This window comes from Morus notabilis, unplaced genomic scaffold (genome assembly GCF_000414095.1).
Source record: "Morus notabilis unplaced genomic scaffold, ASM41409v2 Scaffold201, whole genome shotgun sequence".
Classification (NCBI taxonomy): domain Eukaryota; kingdom Viridiplantae; phylum Streptophyta; class Magnoliopsida; order Rosales; family Moraceae; genus Morus; species Morus notabilis.
In genome coordinates, this window is record NW_010357101.1 from 60,527 (window position 1) to 75,989 (window position 15,463).

General features: G+C 36.0%; 3 protein-coding genes across 4 annotated transcripts; 1 reads left to right on the forward strand and 2 right to left on the reverse strand.

Annotated features, from left to right (window-relative positions):
- Positions 1-760: 760 nt before the first annotated feature.
- Positions 761-2,906, reverse strand: LOC21402584 (tocopherol O-methyltransferase, chloroplastic). The gene is made up of 6 exons (XM_010089144.2): positions 2,439-2,906; positions 2,069-2,226; positions 1,877-1,981; positions 1,532-1,735; positions 1,330-1,432; positions 761-1,046 (listed from the first exon to the last, which is right to left on the reverse strand). Exons 1-6 carry the CDS (start codon positions 2,833-2,835, stop codon positions 940-942), a joined length of 1,074 nt encoding a protein of 357 aa, XP_010087446.1. The 5' UTR covers positions 2,836-2,906; the 3' UTR covers positions 761-939.
- A 2,171-nt stretch (positions 2,907-5,077) lies between these two features.
- Positions 5,078-7,343, reverse strand: LOC21402586 (protein CDI). The gene is made up of 3 exons (XM_010089146.2): positions 7,020-7,343; positions 6,063-6,411; positions 5,078-5,932 (listed from the first exon to the last, which is right to left on the reverse strand). The coding sequence occupies exons 2-3, from the start codon at positions 6,393-6,395 to the stop codon at positions 5,489-5,491; spliced, it is 777 nt and encodes a 258-aa protein (XP_010087448.1). The 5' UTR covers positions 6,396-6,411; positions 7,020-7,343; the 3' UTR covers positions 5,078-5,488.
- Positions 7,344-10,116: 2,773 nt separating this feature from the next.
- Positions 10,117-15,161, forward strand: LOC21402587 (GPCR-type G protein 1). 2 transcript variants are annotated; one of them, XM_024165404.1, is made up of 14 exons: positions 10,117-10,450; positions 10,561-10,661; positions 10,826-10,933; positions 11,100-11,220; positions 11,319-11,448; positions 11,625-11,703; positions 11,931-12,019; positions 12,688-12,780; positions 12,924-12,950; positions 13,058-13,144; positions 13,286-13,357; positions 13,450-13,580; positions 14,461-14,634; positions 14,985-15,161. In XM_024165404.1, the coding sequence occupies exons 1-13, from the start codon at positions 10,221-10,223 to the stop codon at positions 14,612-14,614; spliced, it is 1,422 nt and encodes a 473-aa protein (XP_024021172.1). In that variant the 5' UTR covers positions 10,117-10,220; the 3' UTR covers positions 14,615-14,634; positions 14,985-15,161. The 2 variants fall into 2 exon arrangements, with proteins under 2 accessions (XP_024021172.1, XP_024021174.1); XM_024165406.1 differs by having other exon boundaries at positions 15,031-15,161.
- The last annotated feature ends 302 nt before the right edge of the window (positions 15,162-15,463 follow it).

Sequence of the window (15,463 nt, forward strand, 5' to 3'; positions counted from 1 at the left end):
TGAGAAATGGGCCTTCACATTTCTCCTTGTGGACAAAGGTAGAAAAAGCCTAATTGAGAAGTGAGATAAATCTTAAGAAAAAGGTAAAAGCAAAATAGAAAAATCTGGGAGAAACTTACACATACTATCAATTTTTTTTTTTTCTTTCTATCTTTCACATTTATGCCAACTCAAAATATAAGCTTGTACCACTTAACGTTATTTTTTAATTCGCATGTTTTTTTTATTATGCCACTTTGATGGCATAAATGTTAGTACTGTGTTGAGTGGTATTTTTTGTTCTTGAGAAGTGTCTCTTTTAGTTTTAAAGACAAAAAGATAAGATTTATGCCCTTCCTTTCATATATTAACTTAAGAGTGACACAATTCTAGTAAGCTGTAAAAGGATGCAAAACTATAGAAGCGAGATAGATTTCTCAGAGTCATCTGCAAAATAAAGATAATAATCCAAACAGTACATCAATCACTTTCTTAGATTTCCATCACGTGTGTGTATATGCATAAAAAAAATAAAAACACTTGGAGATGGCAACGAGCATAGCAAGATTCATCAGATGAAGTCGTATCAAGTGCCACTTGACGAGTTTTTTTTTTTTTGTCACTATCATAGTTGAAACACCATAGTATGATGTTATTAGACAATGACCTTCACAAAGAAACAACATAGATAGACTAATGACACATTTGGTTCATAAGTTTGAAAATTAAATTTTGTGAACTGTAGCAAAAAGGTTTAGTTTGAACTTATGAAACAAGCAGGGGCTAAAAATGTGCATCATGGAAATTAATGATGGGACATTAGTCTTATTATTCATATCTGAACATCACAAACTCATAAGCCCTTCTGGAAATTACAAACAAATCATGTTTGCCTATGATTGAAGATAAAAAATCACTAAGATGTAATACTACTTGCCCAACTCCACTCTTGAAGAGGCTTTATTGATGAGGCTTTCGGCATGTAATAATGGCAAACTTAATTAGGTCCTTCTTGTATCCTTCTATCATCAACGGCATTGCCAAGGCTCCTCTTATTGTCTTCCGTCCTGACCAAGACAACAATCACAATTAGTAAGTAAGTTTTAACTTTAAAAACTGGAAAACAAGTTTGATGAAAAAAAAAAGAAGAGAGAGAGAGAGCAGTGGATGAAGGCGTTTCATGTTTGAGAGTGAAGACAAGTCCATTACAAAAGAAGATCTTAATTAAATGAACACTACAATTATAATCCATCACCACCACAGGGATGAGGGAACATATCGACTATATATACATAACAATTTCTTTTTGGCTCTAAATTAGATTGAAAATGAAGATGTTGAGAGATTTACCGGCGCGCAAAAGAGAGGTGAGGCCCTTCCATGTGAGAGCGGAGCGTATGACGGCCGGCCAAAAGGGAGCAACATACTGAGACCAATCTGCTGCCTTGATGTCCTGCCAAACAGAAGACAATAAAAGCAAAGCAAATAAGCAATATTTATAGATTGGTAGCAAAAAGAGCTGGCTGGCTTTTGTAAGTATGATTTTAGTAACCTGAAGCGAGAGAGACTCCATCAAGCGGACATAATCAGCGGTGGAACACCAAGCGGGAAGATAAAAGGCGTCGCATATCTTGTTGAGCAGAGTTTGCTCCCACGGCTGCAGGGATTCTTCGCCCGGCTTGAGGTCCCGGTGGCACCATGTCACTATTATTATAGTGCCTCCGGGGGCTGCTACTCTAGCCAACTCACTCACGAACTGCAATGCAAGCAATGTATTCCGTTTCAATATTACCAGTTCACTAACAAAAGCAATTGTATTTTTCTTTTTGATCTAAAAACAAAGAATCATTGAATCTTTGATGATGCGTGTGCGTGCGTGTGTTGGATGTTGATGAACCTTAGATTTGTCAGGCATGTGCTCGCCGCTCTCCATGGACCAAACGAGATCGAATTTCCCATCTGCAAAGGGTTGATCCAGAGCATCTGCAACTTGGAAGGACACCTGCTCATCATCAATCAATTATGATTCAAGATTTTGAACGAAGGAGAATGGATATTAGTTGCGTTGGTGGAAACTGGAATAGGGTACCTGAGGAGACAAGGACTGAGATGAAGCAAGAGCATTGGCCCTTTGGGCTTGGACAGGGCTAAGAGTGATGCCTTTGCATTTGGCCCCGTACTTGGAAGCTATGTACCTGGAGCTCCCTCCGATCCCGCATCCAACATCCACCACATTCTTTGGCTCCTCTGACCAACCATGAACCGACCATAGCATATCATCGGATAATATATTGTATAATAATACTTAGTAGCAGTAGGTAAGGAAAGAAGACGAAAATGAAAAAGAAGAAAGAAGAAAGAAGAAGAGAGCACAGAATAGGCATATATATATATATATGTGTGTGTGTGTGTGTATGTATATATATGTATATATATGTATGTGTAAAGTAGAGAAGTACCGGGAAGAGAAGCGAAACGGAGGGCCTCGTCGATCATGCGGATCTGGGCGGGGCGGTGGTCGGAAAGGGAAACAGAGGAATCGGGGTCGTAGAAGCCGTGATGCATATGGTCACCCCAGATGTTCTCCCAGAGAGTGGAGGACTCGTCGTAGAACTCGGCGATGCCCTTCTGCAGCTGCTTCCACATGATGCCGCTGTGGTCGTCGTCGTCCAATTGCGCTTCCGTGGCAGCGGCTCTTCGCGCGCGGAGGTGGATAGACCTCTGTCTCCTCCTTGTTGTGTCTCGAAAAGAAAAGGAGGGTGGGCGGCGGAAGAGGATAGTAGTAGGGTTGTGAGATTGAGAGCAGAGGAGGAGCGTTGTTGTGCTCCAACTCATTCTCATGACGCCAACCCCCATTTTTTATTATATAACAAGAAAACCTGTGCTTACCTGCCCTGCCGATTTGTTTGTTTGGAATATAATAATAATAATAATAATAATAATAATAATAATAATAATAATAATAATGACGATTATTATTATAGTCCTTTCTCTCTCTTCCCTATCCTTTCCAACTGATGAATTTGCCACGTTCTCTTTTTGACTCCAACTATTGTGTGCTGGTATTGTGGAAGTCCGTGGAGAAGAGAGTAGAGACGCAATTAGCAAGTTAGCACCAAATTAGCCTCCCTCGATCTGGACGGATGCCATGCCATTGGCGGCTGCGTACACACCTTTCCCTTTCTTTCTTTCTTTCTTTCTTTCGTATATTGTATAGCAACAGTTTCTTATAATTCTATCTATCCCAGCCTCCTCCTCCCTTTCCTCCTCTGTTCACGTGGGCCTCCTATTTCCACGTACACACCTTTTTGGGACACTAACATTTACAACTAATTTTTGTTTTTATCATTTCCAACAAACCGATGTATCATGTATATACATATGTATTTGTTTCTGGCGACTTCCTAATCGTTCCTGCAATATATATTCTGGGAAAAAACTAATTCGGCGCTGTCTTTTTCTCTATACAATTAAATTAATATAAAAAAAGATGGAAATTACAAAAAAAAAAAAAAGTGATTTTAGAGAAACTATGATAGTTCTAATTTTTAGTTTAAATTATAAATTTTTGGGTTTAAATAATGTGAATTAAAATTAAGAGTTTGACGTGAGGTGTGAACCAACCAAAATTAAAACAAAGTGGTTTTTTTTTTTTTTAATAATTCTAATTCAAAATATTACATTAAAATTTAAATCTTAAATCTTTTCTTTCCAGAGTAAACACTGATTTTATTAGATTTTACATCTTAAAAACTATCCTTAGTCTCGTCCGAGGTTTTCTCTCGCGTCTCTTTCATTTTGGCTGTCTTCTTTAGCTTTCCCTAAACAAGTGCAAGTCCCTGGCTATTGCCTCAGAGGAGGATGAGGTGGTGGACATTGACGACTCTCTTCTCCTGGAAGGGTTTCTTGGTGGGTAAGCATGGAGGAGCATGTGGACATGGCGGGTGGGGTGAGGGTTATGGTGGACATTGACGACTCCCACTCTCTTCTCCTGTGAATTTTTCGTTTCTTCTTTAGCCACCCCTCTTCTTCCCCTATCTGTGCCCCTGAAAGAAACCATTGGCCACACGGGCGGCTGTTCGGTTTTGGATGGAAATCCAGTTACTCCGTTTGTAGAGCTCTTCTTTGTTCTTCCTCTGCCTAATTTGACTTCAGAGTGAAAGCGTTTCCTTTCAACAAAAAAAAAAAAAAAAAAAACAAAACAAAACATAATAATAATAATAATAAAAGATGGAGCCCCACATCACTCTCCACTCTCCAGTACTCATGATTTATTTTCTCCGGACTTAACAAGAGCATACTACTTTTGGTTTTTTATCCAATCTTCACCAGTAAGTTAAAATGAGGCGTGCTAAGATACAAATACAGAACAGAATTCCATAACCAATCGTCTCTCATCTCTGCGTCTCTCATGCTATGCTTTGTAGGAGGCATTGAAAATAATAGAAAAGAAAGAAGAGTTGAAAAAAAAAAATGTCAAATTTAGTATATTTTCCTATAACATCCTTACGTAAATAAAAAAAAAAAAAAGAAAATTATAAGTGATTATCAAAACAGCTATTTTGCAACTCTTTTCTTGTCAAATTTGTATCTCTTTCTTTACGAGATTGGAAAATAGTGAGCCCTATCAATTTACTTCCTCCTTCATTTTCCTCTCTACTAAACAACTAAAGATTCATTTTTCCTCTCCAAAATCCTTATTCCAATTTATTTATTCTCCTTTTTTTCATTCTACCAAACATAGGCTTACTGCAGTGAAGTAATAAGCAGGTGGGTATGACATAATTTCAGATTCGGCAGCTTCATGTGTTGCTTCTTCAAAATTAAAATAACAACTAAGAATAATAAACTTGTTTGGTAATTTATTTCAAAATTCCCAAGTCCTAAGCTTTCACAAACAGAGCCATGGGCAAATTAGGTTATGAATGATTTGATGATTGTTCAGTAGTCCACAATTTGGGTAGCTTGGAGTAGTACCACATCAAACATGAAACACTAGTATACAACAAACTAACATAAATAAGGAAGAAAAGACCAAAAAAGATATTTTGTTGGTTATAATGCACACTACTAGTGCACATAACAACCACCAAAACAGTAAACAAGAGTCAAAAACTTCATTATACATGCATCCACCACATCAAATATGTCTTTATTCCACTAATTCCACAATATATAATAAATTACAAGAAATGAGAGAAACATTAACAATTGCTTCTACAAAACATCCCACATTCCCTTCTTCCTTTTACGCCAATGACAGACTCTGGTTGAAAATAACAACAAATTCCACACAATGAATAATTAGGCATATAGGAGTGCCCAACTATGCCCAAAAAGAATCACTTCAAACAAACACATGTTCTAAACAGACATTATATATGGGGTGGGGTTGGACTACGAGTTCAACCGAGAGAATAGTGTAATTATAATACTAATCAGAGAAAAATAATGAATGGATTGGGAATAAATCTTGAAAGCAACAAGATGAACAAACACATTCAGTTACTCAATTGTCATGGGACTTGTTTTTGGCCTCCTTCAAGTAGGATTCCATCTCGTTCAACCAGAGACCAGCAAACTCACAATGCTTCCAGGCATCAAACCATGGCCCCCCTCTTGTGTAATGAACAGCCTTTGGGAAAGTGGAGGGGTCACCCTCAACAACCTTGTTGTGGCCTTCTAGAAAGTTCCAAACAAAGGGAACAGAACCAATCTCGGAATCATCGAGCCACTGGAACCTATGGAGGAAAGCCCCCGTCTGGGAATTCACAACCTCAGGAGTCAGCACCCTGTTCTTGGGATGTCCACAGTTGTACAACACCATGGACGACCAGTTCTTCCTCGGATACACCGTCTGTACGGCCCCGTCCATTTTGGTTGTCTCCTTCGGAGTATAATCGTGTTGGACGCACATTACCGCGTATTTGTCGTCGATGATGTCCGTGAGTTCCTTCATTATTATTAGTATTAATAAGACAAAACACGACCACACTTACTTAGCTACCACTTTCATATTCGTACATGATATGATAGATACATTATTTATTTATCCAAAAAGAGTGTGTTGAGAGAGTTCAAACCTTAATGTCGGCAAGGTAGAGGAAGTCGCAGTCGACGAACATGGCCCAGCCGTGGTAATTAGCCAAAGCGGGAGTCAGGAAGCGAGAGAAGGAGAACTCGGTGCTCTCCAATTGGCCTCTTTCGCGCCAATAGAGCCCCTTCTTCCTCAGATCAGACTGTTTTATGGGACAGATCTCCACGGGGATCGAAGCGCGCTTCAAGATGGAGTAGCGGCACACCTCGTAGGCCAGATCCTCACGCGTGTCGTACCCAACGAAGATCTTGAACGCCTTCACAACCTTTTTCTGGTCGTTTTCCGTCACTGGGTGAATCTTCCCGTCGTTTGAACCCATCTTCTTAGCTTAGCAGCTACCTCAACAAAAAAAAAAAAGAAAAAAAAAAGAAAGAAAGGAATTTGCGTCAAAATCTTACATTTAATAAACCACTCCTCTTTCTTTCATTTCTTGCGACTGAAATTCTTAGACGAAATATAATATAATGCATCCAAGTGAATTTGACTCGAATCTTATCGGCTCAACGGAGGAAAATTTCAAATTATGTGAAAAATCAATAAACAAAAGAAAACATCTTTCTTTGATTTCTTGGAACGAAATTTAAAGGATATTTCATTAGAAGGACAATTCATTTTAATAGAAAAATAATGTAGTAAGTAAATTGATTTGATATTAAATTGGTGAATGTATAAAAGGAAATTATGCGAGAAAATAAAGAAGAAAGAAAAAAGGCCCTATTTCATTTAGAGTAGCGCAAGAAATAAAAGGTAACTAGAGAAAATTGGGGTTCTAGAGGAAGAAGAAAACGCGTAGGGGATAGGAAAGGAAAATGCGAGAAGAAGAATGGTAAAGCTAAAGTGCATTATGAATCAGATCAGATCGATAAATGTAAGAAAGGAGAGAGAGAGAGAGAGAGAGAGAGAGAGAGAGAGAGAGAGAGAGAGAGAGAGAGAGAGAGGATACCTGGAAAAGAAAAGATGATGCAGATGCAGATGCAGATGAAGAAGAAGACGAAGGGTGTTGATTCGGGAGAAAACAAAAGGTGAATGGAGGGGAGCGGAGCATTAACGGGGCTCTGAATGAATTCGATTTCTGTTTTCTTTCAATTTTCAATCTTCAATCTTCAATCTTCAAGTGGAAAAGAAAACGAGTCTCATTGCGGAGGATGGACTCTCCTCTCCTCCTCCTTCATTGATTCGGTTTTCGGACATTAATTAAAACTTAATATTTGTAGGGCCAAGAAAGGAAGCAACTAGATTCGATATTTCGTTTCGATAATTCGAAAATAATTAGAAGACGCGGGTTTACTGTAATTCGGGGGATTACCGGCTAACCTTTTGGCCTTTGGGTGTGAGCTGTCTCATTGCTATGCCTGTGCGACTGCCTCATCCTTCCCTTGTTTGTGGCCGGGTGGCCCATTGTTTTGTTTTTGTTTTTTTTGTTTTTTTTTTTTTTAACTCTTCTGTCTTCCCACCACTTCTCAATAAAAGAAAAAACGTGTGAAATATTTTCAACACTGTCGACGATTATATATGACCAAGAAAATACTTTTTAATCGTCCATAATGATAAGATATTTCTCAATGCTCAATTATACAACTTTCCTTAAATGCTCATTTTATGAAAAACCAATATCTCTTTTTTTTTTCTTTTTTCTTTTTTCTTTCTTTTGGCCAACTTTTGTGTGATGAGTATTTTAAGCTATTTATTAAATTAAAATTTTCTATTAAAAATGTGTAAATAAGTAATTTTTTCTATTTAAAAAATTGTTTTTTTCGCTCAAGACTAGAAAGTTAGTTTTATCTCGTTAAATAATATAAACAATTCGACGACTAATAACTTATAATTCTAAATATTATGCTGTTTATATGTGTACAAATATATGTTCTACTCATTGAAAAAAATTAACAAAAAAAAAAAAAAAAAACAAATTTACCTCCACCGGACCACCGACACAATTTCTTGACCCCATGTCAATTATCACCGCCAAATCCCAAAACATGTGGCCTTTTACATTTCTCAACGGTGACCACGTACTTCTTTTTCAAAGTCTTTATGTGGGACCTCTTAAAAAAAATTTATTAGTGCAACATCATATTTTTGACAGGTTTATTTATTTATTATTGATTAAGAGTATTTATGGTATGACCTCTTATAAAAATTTAGTATTTTATTAATATTTTTTAAAAATATTTTCACCGTAAAAAAAACCTAATTAATTATAAAATACGTTTCGTTGCCATCCGTGATCGTTGACTTAAAAAAGATAAAAATTCCCCTATCAAAAAAAGATAAAAATTGAGTATAAATTTGAATATGAAGATATAAATGTGTAATGATTTAGAATAAATGGCATGATTTGTTGTTAAATCTCAAAATATATAGATGACATAAAATGGAAAATTAATTAATTAATTAATGTCTTACATATAACAATACATAGAGCCTTTGGCTCTTGTAATAGTGTTCCTCCTCTCTTTTTTTTTTCTTTATCTTTTTTTCCTACTTTTTCACTTTTTTGTCATCTTTATTATTTTTCTCCTTTAAATGTTTTAATTTACTTTTTAAATTTTTTGTTTTATGAATTTTTTTACAATTCAATTTTTCATGCGAACCTTTTAAAAATAATTTTGGGTCACTGTATTTCTATGAAAATAATTTTTTTACAGGTGTTTTTATTTAATTTCTTTTTTGTCAATGGATAATTTTCTTTAGGCGGCACTTCCGCCGTCGTTTGGGTCTCAGCGCCGAAGCGAGCTCGGCTATCGCGGCGACGAGATGTAGAGAAACGGCGGCTGCTCCTTTCTTCTCCCACGATCTGCATTTCCAGCTCAATCAAACGGGCTCTACAAAGCTGTCGGCCCAATAATTAATTGACCCTTGTGAAAGTTTTAAGCCCAGCAAAAAACTTCGCCCAAATCAGTTCCTAAAATCCAATTAGCAAATTGACCTGATAAAAAAATGGATGGTTGAGATTAAATGATACAAGATGGATGGTTGAGATCAGTTTAGGTTTTTATTAATATTCTCTTTAGTAATTTCATGCATATAAAATACCCATTTTGCCTCAAATTCCGTTAGTTTTTTAACAGAAGTTAGTCAAATGGGGTTAATTACAGCAGCTCGATAAATTCGGGAATTTAATTGTTAAAATTAAAAATATATAAAGTAATTTATTAAATCACAATAAATTTAAAAAATAAATGTGTTAAAATCCTTTTTTTTACGGCCTTCACACAGAGCACTTTTCAGGCTTTCATTGTTTGAGAGTATTAAATATGTGTGTTTTTTTTTTTACTAAATATAAAATGTGTTTCTAACAGTAAATAAAATAAATACGGATTGAGGATCAAAAAGGAGCTTTAAGATGAAAACGGAAATGAATTGTTGGTGGTAACCACATTGATATAGTACAGACGAGACTAGAGTGAAAACGAAAAAAAAAAAAAAAGAAAAAAAAAGAATTATTAGTACAAATAGTTCACAATTTATTTAATAAGTCACAGTTTAGTCTCTAACATTTTTTTTGATAAATCAACCTACAGTCATTTAAAACATATGCAACTTAGTCATTTTTATCAAGATCCGTCCAAAAATTAACTGAAGAAGATCACGTGACCCCTTAACTTAAGATATATGTGTAAAAACACATCCTTGATTGATTTGAGGGTAGTTTATACGGTGGAAGGATGATTCAAACGTAGATTTCGGCGCCATTCGACATCTAATCCTCTAGTAAGTGGTGGCTTTAGACTCCTCTCATTGAGCTGAATAAATCCATTACCAAGTTTACCGTAATTGGTCGTCGGAATAGTTTTGATTATTTCCGGTTAGATTTTCAGCAACTTCATCTTTAGTCACCAGACGAGTTTAAACAGGTAATTTCATCTTTCTACTAATAATTTAGGTCACGTGGATAGTCATATGGATTTTTCTAATTAGCTTTTAAACGTACCTCGATGAAAATAATCAGATTGCATTTATTTTAAAGGGTTGGGGTCGATTTGTTAAAAAAAGTTAAAACGAAACTGTAACTTATTAAAAATGTTGATGACCATTTATGCCAATAACAAAAACAAAAAAAAAAAACAAAAAAAAAAGAGAAAGGAACGGCATTCATTGGCGTTGGATTTGGGATCGGAGAAGAGAAGAGAAGAGAGGAGAGATGGGATCGGAAGGAGGAGGGTGGGGATGGGCGATATACGAGGGGACGGTGGCGATAGGGTCGTTGTGTGGGCTGGGGTGGACCGGACTCTGGTTCTTGAATCGGCGTCTCTACAAAGAGTACGAGGAAAAGCGCGTCCTTGTTCAGATCATATTCAGCGTCGTCTTCGCCTTCTCTTGCAATCTTCTTCAGCTCGTCCTCTTCGAGATCATTCCTCTTCTCTCCAAACAGTCTGTCGCATACTACTACTACTATAATCTAATCTGCCCTTTTTCATTCCTTATATTTCGTTATTACTTTTAATTTATCAATCAATTAATTAATGAATGAATATTCGTAGGACGCGATGGTTGAACTGGAAGGTGGATTTGTTCTGTTTGATACTGTTGCTGGTCTTCATGCTGCCTTATTATCATTGTTACTTGATGCTCTGCAACTCCGGTAACTCTACTTCATTTCTTTCAATCGATTCAGTCATTTGATTCATTCAATTCAATATTTATCGTCGTAATGTATTCTTTTTTTTTTTTAATATTGTGATGAGATATAAATTAATATAGTATGATATTATACGCTCTCTGTCTGTTTATCATCTCAATTCTCAGGTGTTAGAAAGGAAAGGGCTTGTCTGGGAGCACTAGTGTTTGTGGTGGCTTTCCTTTATGCTTTTTGGCGAATGGGCATTCACTTCCCTATGCCTTCCCCTGATAAAGGTCAAAAAAAAAAACCTCGTCTTTCTTTACTAATACTATTACGCTTTTGTATTGTATTATATCATCAAGTTTAAGATCATACAATGCAATCATACAATGCAATATACACTTTTTCTTTTTTTAATTTAATATAAAAAAGTTGTGTTAAATCTTAATTGTTGTGCAGGTTTCTTCACCATGCCTCAATTGGTTAGTAGAATCGGCGTCATTGGTGTTACCGTTATGGCTGTCTTGTCTGGTTTTGGAGCTGTCAATTTGCCTTACAGTTACCTCTCTCTCTTCATTCGGTACTCACTCAATTCTTTCTTTCATCTATTCTTAATTTTTATTATTACCATTATCATCCTTACATTATTACTATTATTAATTCACTTGGTTGTTCCAGAGAGATCGAAGAGTCAGAAATTAAGGCCTTGGAAAGACAACTCATGCAATCAATTGAGACTTGTATTGCAAAGAAAAAGAAAATCATTCTTTCTCAAATGGAGATGGACCGTATTCAGGGATCCGAAGAGGTTCACTCCCTTTAACTATTAACTATATGCTCTCTTCTCATTCTTCTGTTATTATTCTTCTCTAGTTATTTACCAAAACTATTTTCAGTCTTCTATTTAGGAAGTATGTGTTCTTCAATTTCTGCTACCAAAAAGAAAAGAAATGTATCTTGCTCATTCAAAGTTATATATTGCAGAAATTAAAGGCCGGATCTTTCCTCAGACGAATTGTTGGTACCGTTGTCAGATCCGTGCAAGACGACCAAAAGGAGCAAGGTTATGACTGTTGATTTACTCCTATTCGTTATGTGGGCCTTTGTTTAATGGCTAAACGTTATTTGAACACTTTGGCTGATAATATAAATCCAACGGAATTAGGCCTGCACAAATTTTTGTGTTTTAACTTTGAGATATCATTGTGAGTGAGCTGGTCAATCTACTGTATTCATTGTCTTATGTCCTTTTCTTTGTTTGCTAACTATGTCGTATCTCTCTCTCTCAAGATATTAAAAGCATGGAAGCAGAGGTGCAAGCACTAGAGGAGCTTTCAAAGCAACTATTCTTGGAAATCTACGAGCTTCGCCAAGCCAAGGTTCGCTATAGGAATTATGCCTAGGAGTTTATATTTGAAATGTCAATATTGCTTTTGTGCCTTGTATTCTTACACTCTAGGCATTTGATGGGATTTTGCTATGTAAGGGTTAGGCGTCATCGTATTATCTGTGGCTCATGGAGCACTTGAGGCATTAGGGAAATCTCAGCGTAGGTGTCAATACAATAGCTGAGGTGCAGGTGCTAGCGTGGGTAATATTGGTCGAAATGGTTAAGAAGTGATTTCATGGTTATTCTCTGCTGATATCAAATGATAGCTTATATGGGCGAAGAATGCGTACGAAGCATGGATAGGGTTTTTATACTTTAAAGAGAAATTCATGACAATGCATTGGAGAGTAACAATATGTTATGACATAGTAATCTAGTAAAAATGGTAGCTCCAGAATCAAGTATATGACTGAAATTATGAGAAGATTGTTAAAAAGAGTGAATTCTATGAGTATGAACTATTGACAATAAGAGAGTAAAGTGAATTTTTCGGAGTTATACGATTTTTCTAAATTCTTGCCCTCTTATTTCTAAATCTGTGCCGGATTCAACATGGATCATGATGCTTTTGCTACATTACTTAATACTTAGCGGTGACATCCCAGTGGCTTCCGAGGTAAAATCTAGTTTGGTATAAAATTCACTCTTTATTTGCAGGAGGCTGCGGCTTATTCTCGGACATGGAGGGGTCACATGCAGAATCTACTCGGTTACGCATGCTCGGTGTATTGTGTGTATAAAATGATTAAGGTATGGACCTGTTGTTCTAATTAAGGCTTTTTTTTTTTTTTTAAAAAAAAAGTTGTGAAACTGTTTGGCTAGTATCTCCCTTTTCCCAAACTTGATAGCAATCTTTGAGTAAGGTGGCTGATTGATCTGATTGCGTTTTGCAGTCCTTGCAAAGTGTTGTCTTCAAGGAGGTATTACTTTTCTAACTCCACTATTCTATTGTACAATATATTTCATCTTATGATTTTAAGGATACACTCTTTTTATTGTACAAGAAATTGCAATTTTTTTTTGGCAGGCTGGTTCAGTTGATCCTGTAACGATGACAATTAGCATATTCTTGCAGTTTTTTGACATTGGAATTGATGTGGCATTGTTATCACAGGTTAGTTGTGAATGCCGTTTTGTGATTAACTTGTTTGTGGCAACGATAGCGTTAGTTGTTGAATCATATGATTAACTTGTTTGGATGTTTCTGATTAGACTATTTTGTGTGTTTTGACACTGCTTTTCCATCTTGGTACAGTATATTTCGCTCTTATTCATTGGAATGTTGATCGTTATATCAGTACGTGGTTTTTTGACAAATCTAATGAAGGTAAGCATTGTTGCTTTTGAAAATTTGGCTTTTCTTTGACCATCTTATTGGCTTCTTACATCCCGTGGCTTGATGTTTCTTTCTGTGCATAGTTCTTTTTTGCAGTTTCCAGAGTTGGGAGTGGATCTTCAAGCAATGTTGTATTGTTTCTCTCTGAAATCATGGGAATGTACTTCGTTTCTTCCATCCTTTTGATAAGAAAAAGCTTGGCAACTGATTACCGGTACATTATCGTTTGGAACCATTCTAGATTCTTTTTTCCTATTATTCTCTGATAATTATAGACTGGTTGCTATCTGTGTCAAGTAGTGCTAATTATTCTGATATAGTAGCAACCTGAAAAATATCCACTAGTGCAATTTGCTCAGCGGAAACATGCTTCAATAGACTTGGAAGCATGGCTACAGGAATACCAGAAGTTTCCCCCAACATATTTTTAGCAAAGAAACAGTATCACTTTTAACGTGTGAAATACCTTACGTTTACATTCTTGAAGCTTCTAACCGCCAAACGGTTGAATAGGATCTTTATCATGTCCTCCAGGAAAGTACTGGTCTCTATTTCATAGTCGTCATTCATCTAACTTTAATCATTTAAAAAATTTGTTTGAAAACGTCAGTTTCATAACATTAATAATATTGAAGGTACATTAATTAGGGAGTAACTATGTTGTGTGGAATTAACCCCACCCCCTTTTTTCTTTTTCTTTTTTCTTTTTTCTTTTTCTTTTTTCTTTTTCTTTTCTCTTGCTTGAAATATCTGACTGTAGTACTGTACGTGATATATAGTCATCCGATATTAACTTAAACATGTATCTAGCTTGGATATTCTGATAAAAGAGTAAAAAGACTAAAATAATGCAATAGGAAATTTCTGTGGAAGAATGAATGCTATTTATTCTGCATGTTTGACTTGAAGAAAGGAGCAAGAATGAACAAAGCCCTTCTTTTATATTGTTGCGTGACATTCTTCATTTAACTTGTATTCATGCAATATTTTGCATTTCATAGTGTTTTGAGTCTAGTTCAGAGAGCTTGGAAACAAACTGAATCAATTGCAGTTGCCAGATTAAGACAATGCCTTAATCATTGATCTCTTGGCAGGATCATCATAACAGATGTACTGGGTGGCGATATCCAATTCGACTTTTATCACCGGTGGTTCGATGCAATATTTGTGGCTAGTGCTTTCCTTTCGCTGCTTTTGCTTTCTGCGCATTACACATCTCGGCAGGCTGACAAGCACCCCATTGATTGATTCATGTGATTCAATTCCAAGTATGTGACTCCTCAATTGTGTTTAGGTTTGAGCACTGCTAATCTACTATACATGTGGTAGTAGAGTCAGAAAAATAAAATTAAAACAAGTAACTGCTATTCATAATTTTCCGTAACTGTCTCAACCACTCTAGTACGGACTATAAATTTTTAGGCCCCGTTCATTTCACCGATTCAAGTTTAAAATTTGAGTTTTACTCCAGTAAAAAGCTCTCAGAAACAATCACATCTAACTTTTTTACTACAGTAAAAAGCTCTCACATAAAGTCATATCTCAACTCGAATTAGCGAACTAAACGGGCCTTTAGTTGACTCTATTTTTATTATTTTTTATTTTTTTTAATAAATAGGTGAAACAACATACTGGTAATTATACTTATAAAACGTTCCTAAAAGGCTTTTAGAGGCTGGAAAGGAATGAGAGCACCAGATGAAGCTTTTGAAGGCAGAATTCATACTATGTTCTGTTGCTATCAAGGGATTACAAACAAGGAAGAAACCACGCAACTTTAGTTTTTATTTTTTTAGGGGGGGGGGGGGGGGAATAAAGGAAGGAGAATGGGGGATATAATGTCCAAAAGGAACGTACGGATTGGGGTTTTGTTATATGACACACCTAATTGTGTAAATTCTTATTTTGCTCTTTGGTTTACTAAGGAAGTTTGTGTACATTCATTTATGAGAGAAAAAAGAAATGAGATTTTCTACATGTATGATCAAATATTACATTCAATGGAAGTCAATATTGATGGCTGCGGGACTTCTTTTTTTTTTTTTTTTTTTGTGAATTGTGAGTGTGTGTGTGTGTTTTAATAAAGAAAAGCTAATA